Genomic DNA, 8503 nt, shown 5'->3' with positions numbered 1-8503 from the left:
GAGATTGAATGGTGCATTGTGGTATTTGTAGTCACTTGGTTAACGCGCACAGTAAAAATCAATATAACATAAAGATATTTTCAGCACTCGGCCGATGCGTAAAACCATCTTAAACCTCGTTAATTGTTATTTTAGTATTTTACTGTCAACGCATGATACAGCCATAAAGAAAACATGTTTTATAGCTGCAATTGTTTTCTTAGCAACAGTAATTGCAGCGATAAAAACTACATTTCCGCTTCGTCTATTCTGGGTTTGAGGTCATGGGGCTTGTAGTCCACTAGAACAAACATGTTTTACAGTTGTTGGAATTTTAAGAGGTTGGTAGTTATGTGCCCAGGGCCATGTGAGCTAGTTTGCATACCAAAGATAGACCTCACCAGGTATTTCATTAGCCACAAAATTACTTTAAAAACGTGTGTACTGTCGTTCGATCCTGCAGGGTATGTTTACCACCCTGATTGCCACCCTGCATGCTCGTAATGAACCTTGAGGGTTAGCCAATCAATGCACAAACAACTCTTGTCTTGCATGTAAACATATTAAGTCTGGTCTATGGTTTATTGTTATTTCAATAAGTTAGTTTTTATACATATTTTATGCAGTCAGAGGCAATTTTCCATGAGAACACACACTCTGGTTAACAAACAAAATGTTAAACATCATTAACATGAACTGCTTTTACAGAAAGATGGAAATCCTACAGACTGTCTTGAGTTGTATTCATTTCTTTCAGACAATCCAGACAAACAGACAAGATATTTGTAGTAGGTTGAGGTGCATCAGTTGTTGACCAAGCCCTGGCCATCAATGCTGCAAGGTAACTGTGTGCAGGGCTGGTCATTATACCCCCCCTAATCTGAAGACATTTACTCACAAAAATAGCAAAATCGTTCTTCAAAACCCACCATATGCAGTTTATGTGTAATAGGAGAATGGAAAATCCTCCTCAGGTTGTTAAAACCCCCAAATTTCTAGAAAGAATACTAAGGTCATGACCATATGATGACCTTAATGGTTGCTACGGTCCTGACTGAATGTAAATTGCAAACAGACACAGTATTATGAAGACACATTTCAAACATTATTGCAAAAAATTTCCTCACACAGGAACATACAGACAAATTACAAAAAAGAAGCATGTACAACACAAATAAATATAGTACACAAAACCACATGTACACACTTTTTTTTTTTTGCTCAGTAGGTTTTCAGCTTGAACACTTTGGAGAGCGGTGCTTTGGCACTGGAGTAGATCAGATATGATTCTCCTTTAGCACTGAAAAACTCCCAGTCACTGCACCCAATCGTTGGAAGCCAGTGAACCGGAACAAAGCCTTCATATCCCTGCCACCTAAAAACAAACAGAGAGGGGGAATCAAATCAAAGGTGTATTTGCATCTGCTTAACAAAGGCTCCAGACCTAAAATTAGCCAGCAGCCAGTTCCTGTTACCCAGTGAATCCTCACATGTCAAAAGTGCAGGTAGGCTTTCACTAGTCCGGCTCACAGGAGGAAAATACATCTGCATTACAACAGTGTGGGTGTTTGTCTCAGCACTAAGTTAGATGAGCATCAGAATGTATGAATTATTTCACACTGGGAGGGGGATGTTGACAAGTTGAGTACCTGTACAGAATGCTGTTGAGAGAGTAGGATTCTCCGTTAAAGGAGTTAGCGACAACCAGAAAATATTCCGCCCCGAGGCTGAAGAACTCCCAGTCCACTGCACTGGTGAGACAGAAAAGGTATGTGGTGATGACGAGAGGTTGACATGGCAGCAAACGGGTTATTATACAGGAAGTGCTCTCACAATCTGTCTGTGTGTGCATGCACCTGGCGTACTATAGTGTTTGCATATCTATACCTATAGGTGACAATATCCTGGAAGCGGACAAACAGCTGTCCGTTCATGTCCAGTTCGTAGATAGTGGAGTTGATGGCATATCGGCTCGGTCCGTTAGCATGGAGTCTGTTTCCATTGGCAACAACTAAGAAGACTCTGCTGCCGATCTGAAACATCTCCCAGTCTGTGGCACAGAACGTCTAGATTGACAGTGAGAGAGAATTGTGCTTAACTTGCTTGCAGTGGTGGAATGTGATTCAGTGTATTTATGTATAATGATGAGGTACTCTAACTTCACATAAGTATATTTGAGGAAAAATTATATATTTTACACCACTGCATATATTTGACATCTGGAGTTCCTTTTCAGATTAAAAAAAAACCCAGCAATGCATTGTTTCAGCATGTTTGGCTTGGGGCTTCTTACAAAAAAGCAGCGTCTAGCCTGGGCCCCTTTGAAGGGTTTGGATTTCTATGAGCTATTAGCAGTTCCACCAAGGAGATATGTACCCTCCAACCTTCTCGGATGGTTTTATTAAGGTACAAATATTCAATATTTCACAAAAAATTAAAGATTAACCCTTGGCCAGAGGGTTGAGGCAGCGAACATGAACTATAATGCCCCTTTTAGATGAATCTCGTGACCCCTCGGTTGGGAACCACTTGTCAGATTTCCTAATTGTATTCAAGGTAGTTAATGCATCAGCTACACATTGTAGCATCAGTTCCTTAAAATCTGATTATTAAAAGTGGCCGTTTTATAATGTATGAAGTTTACTTTTAGATTCTTCAGTGCATTTAGCTGATAATAGTAGTTGGATGCAGTACTTTTATTTATAGTGCAGTATTTGTACATTGTTTTATTCCCATTTTTACTTAAATAAAAAGTTGAGTACTTCTTTGACTAAACCTGAAAGAGAAACAGCTAAGAGAGTAATACATAAAAAAAGATAATGTATTTTCACTCATTTCTGGATGATTTTACATGATTAATTTCCACCTGCCTCAAGGTGTTCTTTAGACTCCTCACATCCAGCTGTGGAGTTCCCCTAAATCATCTCCTTATGGTTTCTTATGTGACTATCAACATGTCAACGCTCTCCTCAAATGTGGCTGGATTCAAATATATGATTCACTATCAGTTACATGTCAAAGCACTGCTATTGCTCAAGCAAATCACGGCAAACCACACGCTCTATTTTTGGCCCTGTCTTAAATGTTCCTTGCTTCCCATCTCTCTTTCATTACCCTGTTATCTTTCCCCGTTTATATTCCCTTCCTTCTGTGTGTACAGGCGAGATGGTTTTTCATACCATCATCTCACAGATACAGATCACATCAGAGGAAATCAAAGCCCAGCCGGTGACAAGATGAATGGTATGGAAATCAAGCAGAGAAATGCTGCATTTAAGTGCTATTAAGCCTAATTTTCACCCTTGCTCAAAACACCATCCAAAGTTACCCTGTGTTGTGTTGGGGCATCAAACCAGTGTTTTTGAAAATCAAGAAAGTAAGAGTTTATGTGGTTAACATGAAACAACAAAGGAAATGTGGAACTGACTTTGAAAAATTGCCTGTTTAACCACATACTTTAATTGTCTGGAACACCTGGAAGCTTCCATTGACCCAAACGTAGATGACTGAGTCCACAGAGGTGGTCACTCCATCAAAGGCATTTGCAACCACCAGGAAATGGTACGGTCCAACTGTGAAGAACTCCCAGTCGTAGGCCCCTGAGGTCAGCAGCATCTGGTGAACCTCAAAAGACTTTGTTAGCCTGTTCCACTTGTATATCACACTGTCTATGGTGTGATTATTATTACCTGGAGGACAAACCACAAAGAGAGAGCAAGCAGCAGTAGTTTAACATTTTGTGGATGTCATGCAGGAATTCTGGATGTTAGCTGGTGGATCTTTAGTTTTTACCTCGTCTATGATTGGCCACAGCGAGATACGTCTGTCGATTGATGTTAAAGGCTTCCCAGTCCCGGGCACAGTGTGTCTGCAGAGTCTGGAACCGCACAAATCGTTTTCTTTTTTTGCTCCACTTGTAAATCACAGAGAAGTCCGCCTCTGATTCTTTGTTAAAATGCTTGTCTGGCCCTCTGCCGGAGTTAGACACCACCAGAAATACCTGGATCCAAGTAAGAAAGCACAGGGAATATCAGCTCCCCACATTACTTTTACCAGTTGGATGCATGAGTGTGTTCGATCCATATTCTGTAACACATCTCTCGCTTTTTGTCACCTTCTCGCCCATGCTGAAGTGTCTCCAAGCCAGAGCTCCATATGTGCTGATATTCTGGTAGAGCTGGAAACCTGTTTGGGTCCACAGATACACAGCAGAGCCAGAGGTTGGAGACTGATGAGCCATAGCAGCCATCAGACCCATGCCAGGTACCTGGAACACCTAAAGATTGGATGGAAAAAAACAGCCATATTGTGTAGAAGAAGGAAATCACAGGATACCAAAATACTTGTCTTCTCTTGTGCCTTCGGTTTCCAAGTACAGTGAGGATCTTCCAACAGTATAAACATCACAAAATGGGATGATTGGATACCTCTACATCATGTGTCTCTGAGCTGGTGGTGAGGACCTGTTGTTCCAACACATAGTCTAGTCGTTTATGATCTGGGTAGATGGAGAGATGACATTTCTGTCAGATTTTCAACCTGAGCCGAGTAAAAACTTGCTCATAAATAGCTGGTTGATGCTGGACTCACCCTCTAACACAGCGATCCACACAGTACCATCGCATAGGTAGAGGCCTTTCCTCAGCGGGTTGAACCACAGCTGGCCCTGTAGCGGCTCTGAGCACGACCGCTCCAACCCCACCAACACCCGCCGCTCTGCTCCTGATGGTTCATGATCTAAACACAAAGACGAGCAGATGATCAAAGAGGCAGGGACGCACATATGTCATGTCCTGCTTCATGCTATATCAAATGTCCTGCATAGTCTTGCATCTGCAGGTTACCAGAGGACGATACATGGCCGTCATCTTCCCTCCCCGTGGCAGGCAGGTCTGAGAGAAGCGGCGGTACTGACAGAGCTGCTAGCTGGGGTTCGGAAGAGGGGCAGATGTGGTGGGTGGCATCCGAACCTGGCACCAAAACCAGCTGTCGCAACAGACCCTGTGCATGGGGCAGCAGATAGGAAGGGGAAGCTTTAAACAGTGGTTTAGCAGTTTATTTTTAAAGAGAATTACTGATAAGGATATATAAGTCTTACTGAATACAAGCCTTTCCATCTCCCCCGACTGCCAATGTGGAATCTCGATCCCTGAATGTTGAGGTCTGAGGGGAAAGGCCTGGAGAGAACGCTGTTTGCCATAAAAAAGACATAATTATTTCTAATAGCTGAGGTAAGTTGTTTTTCTTCTGTAAATGAACTAAAAGTCTGTAATTAAAGTAGTCTCTGTTCTGCTCCTATTTTTAGGGCTGAGACAGGATTTGTATTATATTCCTGCTGATATTCTTCCCTTCTGTGTGCCAGAGGGAGTTTCCACTGAAAACCATCTATCACACACTGTCAGGCCACTGTGATATGGCTGCAGGGCGTGAGCACATTTGGAGCGGTGCCATTGTATTGTGGTGACGGATCTACTATCCCTCAAGGGAATTCAGAGGGAGCAGGAAGGGAGCCTGCTGGGAGACAGACAGCGTGCCCACCCAGGGAACAGAAGCACTCAAGAGGAGAAAAAATAAAACTTACATTTCCAGCGGTGGGCTGCAGTCCACTGTGAGCCTGGCGTGATGACCACCAATGACAAAAACCAGGGTGTGCCACTGGTTATCAGCCAGGCGGGTGCCTCGAAAACCCGAGTGCTCCACGAGCCCTCCGGGACCTCTGTAGAGGAAGTGCAGACGTTTTCTGGAGAACCTCAGTCCCATGATGATCCGTCCACGTCCCTCATTACTCCTCAGCCGCCTCTCCTTCTCCCTCACTCCATGTTGCTGCATATCTTCATTCCTTTCTGGAAGGTTCCCTTTATTGCTCTCCACTTCCTTCTCCTCCGCCCCTCTTTTCTCTACTTTTTTTGGCTCCATCAAGGAAAAGATGTATTCATTTCTCTGAAAAGCAAACAGGGAAAACACTCAGTACAATATTTACTGACACGACCAGTCGATTAATTGACAAAATAACCAGGAAATTCATTAATAATGATAATAATTTTAAAATCCTACCTGTACTTTTCTGCATATTTCAATTTTATGTCTTCCTCTCAACTTGATTTGAGTGGAAAATATTGTATTTTTTACTTCACAACATTTATCTGGCAGTTATAGTTAATTTTCACTTTTCACATTATGAGTTTAAAAGCCTTTAATGAGCTTATAAACTGCTATTTGCATTCTGCTGCACAATGAGCGCTTTAACTTTATATAAGTACATTTAGGTGATAGGGAGAGTATTTTCTGACTGTAGCACTTTCTCTAAAGTAAAGACTCTGCACGCTGACATTCAGTGCCGGGCGTCTCTGGGATGATCACCTTGGCTGTGCTGTGAGTGACTTTTACTGTGGCAACAATGGAGAATTCTTTGGGGAAGAGGTCGCAGTTCGCCAGCAGCTGGGAGGAGGGGAAGCTCATGGAGGTGTGAGGGCTTGAGAAGTGTACACCCCTCACCCCTCCAGCCTGCTTCATGTGCACCCCTGGCACGAGTTTGGAGGTGTCCCTCTCGAGGACAAAGGACAGGAGATCCAGAGGGAGAAAATCTGCAGACAGTTAGCAAATAAAGTCACAGAGATTGTTTTACGACTTAAGATCTCTTATGCAGAAAGTGCTGTACTATCGGTACTTCACTCCATTACATTTATTTACAACAGTATTCTTATGCTCTTGTATATAATGTACATATATATAGTCTTATTCTGTATCCTTCTTTATTGTCTTTTTGATCTTTATTTGTCTCTCTTTATTTTCTTTGCTGTCTGTAACAATTTAATTTCCCTGGCATGGGATGAATACAGATTTATATAAAGATGGCATAAGATCTTATCTTATTTGACAGCTTTAATTATTCTGCAGACAAAACATGTGAAAACATTACAAAATATGATGCTTTGCTATAAATCAAACTACCCAGCAGTATATCCAAGTACAACTGAAACTATGAGTTCTGTTGATTGACAGATTCAGATTCATTGGAAACTATCTGAATAATTTTTCATGCAAAGATGTCAGACGTTTTATGGGACAATTTGATGCTTTTTCTTGTAATTACTTTCATGATTTTAATAATTTTTTAAATAATTTTGAGCTTTGTTTTAACAGTTGGTCAGATTAAGTATTGTGAAGGTGTCACTTTGAACTCTTGGTAGCTGTGACAGCATTTCTCACAATATTCAGAATTTTAACAAAGCGAGCAACCAATCGATTAACTTGATCCATAATGGAGAAAAATCATCAGTAGGAGCTTTACATAAAATAGTTTGAAAAGCAGCTTCACCTCAATCAACACCAGTAAAATGCTGCTTACAAATCAGTAATAATAATCTAATGATCTAACAGTCACAGGGGACGTCTTCATGCTTATTCAAGTAACATTTTCACTGCAGGACTTTTACTTGTAATGGAGTACTTTTAAAGTACAGTATTAGTACTTGTACTTGAGTAAAGGATCTGAACACCACTGCTCATTGGTTAATAAATGAAACTAAGGGTTCACAAGAAGACATAGTTCTGTTTAAAGGGGACACACGTTAAACAGGTTGGGAACAACTGCTATAAACTAATAAAGCACTTAATGAGTCAAAGCACGCTTGAATCCCTGACTCCCCCGGTGTGTGAGAAATAGCCCTGGGTGGTGCTGGAGCTATAGGAGGTTTTAGGAGTGGTTGTTGTTAAGAAAGACACTCACAAAGAAGACAGAATAATGGAAGGGAATTACTCCACAACTGATGAGACATCATACAAACATGCACCCCATTAATCCTGATATTCTGATGTGCATGGAATTGTTGTGGAATCCCGACCACATCCAGTGTCTGTACTTGTTTGTGGATGTTAATTTAAAAGTTAATGTTGCACGCTACAGCGCACACACAAACACTCCCACTGTACTGTAAGCAGATGCAGACAGTTGGAATTATCCGAAAGAATTTTAGCTGGAGGGGTTTCTCAAGTTTTTAAATGGAACCATAAAAATCATTCACTGAATAATCATTAACTTAAACAACAGATGTGCTGAAGTGAGCTGAGGTGATAGAGAGGTGAAATAGAATAAAATGGTACAATACCTGTACAGTGTCTCCATGTGTCTGTGGTGGTGTCAGTGACCCTTAACCCCAAGAGAAGGAACTGCACAAATATCAGTGATGACATTACAAAAAGTTTGGTTCAGTTGCCAGCTGGTGCGAATGTCTCCATATTGAAGGTATGTCTCTACGTCCTGCTCCTTTTGTCTCTATCTTAAGTGACAGTACACACAAGACGGCTGTGTGCTCTTCATATTGATACAAGTGAGCATTTTCAGATCTTCCAACTCCAAAAAAAAAAAAGTCTAGTCAACAGACCAGAAGCTGAAACTCATCGAAGCTGTACCGGCCACCTAAGATTCACATGTAACAGGAGAAGCATCTGCGCTTCGAGAGGAATCCACTCATCTGCGTGGAGAATCCTGCACCTGCAGCTCCTTTTAAACACCAGAGCCATG

General features: G+C 41.5%; 1 protein-coding gene across 1 annotated transcript; it reads right to left on the bottom strand.

The window, feature by feature from the left end:
• Positions 1-749: 749 nt before the first annotated feature.
• On the bottom strand, positions 750-8240 carry LOC121618695 (thrombospondin-type laminin G domain and EAR repeat-containing protein-like). The gene is made up of 13 exons (XM_041954248.1): positions 8088-8240; positions 6340-6563; positions 5561-5919; positions 5078-5168; positions 4824-4980; positions 4570-4716; positions 4407-4477; positions 4094-4255; positions 3772-3979; positions 3436-3668; positions 1867-2045; positions 1629-1730; positions 750-1354 (listed from the first exon to the last, which is right to left on the bottom strand). Exons 1-13 carry the CDS (start codon positions 8170-8172, stop codon positions 1201-1203), a joined length of 2172 nt encoding a protein of 723 aa, XP_041810182.1. The 5' UTR covers positions 8173-8240; the 3' UTR covers positions 750-1200.
• Between the last annotated feature and the right edge of the window lie 263 nt (positions 8241-8503).

The sequence above is a fragment of the Chelmon rostratus genome, chromosome 15 (genome assembly GCF_017976325.1).
Source record: "Chelmon rostratus isolate fCheRos1 chromosome 15, fCheRos1.pri, whole genome shotgun sequence".
NCBI classification, from domain to species: Eukaryota; Metazoa; Chordata; class Actinopteri; order Chaetodontiformes; family Chaetodontidae; genus Chelmon; species Chelmon rostratus.
Note: the sequence above shows the minus strand (reverse complement) of the source record. Positions and strands in the feature narration are given on the sequence as shown.

Excerpts from the sequence above, each read along its gene's own strand:
- LOC121618695 (XM_041954248.1), bottom strand. The coding sequence starts at position 8,172 with ATGTCATCACTGATATTTGTGCAGTTCCTTCTCTTGGGGTTAAGGGTC. Across the intron at positions 4,478-4,569 it reads GTGGATCGCTGTGTTAGAGG|ATCATAAACGACTAGACTAT; the intron begins GTGAGTCCAGCA and ends CCATCTACCCAG. Across the intron at positions 3,669-3,771 it reads TGTGGCCAATCATAGACGAG|GTAATAATAATCACACCATA; the intron begins GTAAAAACTAAA and ends TTTGTCCTCCAG.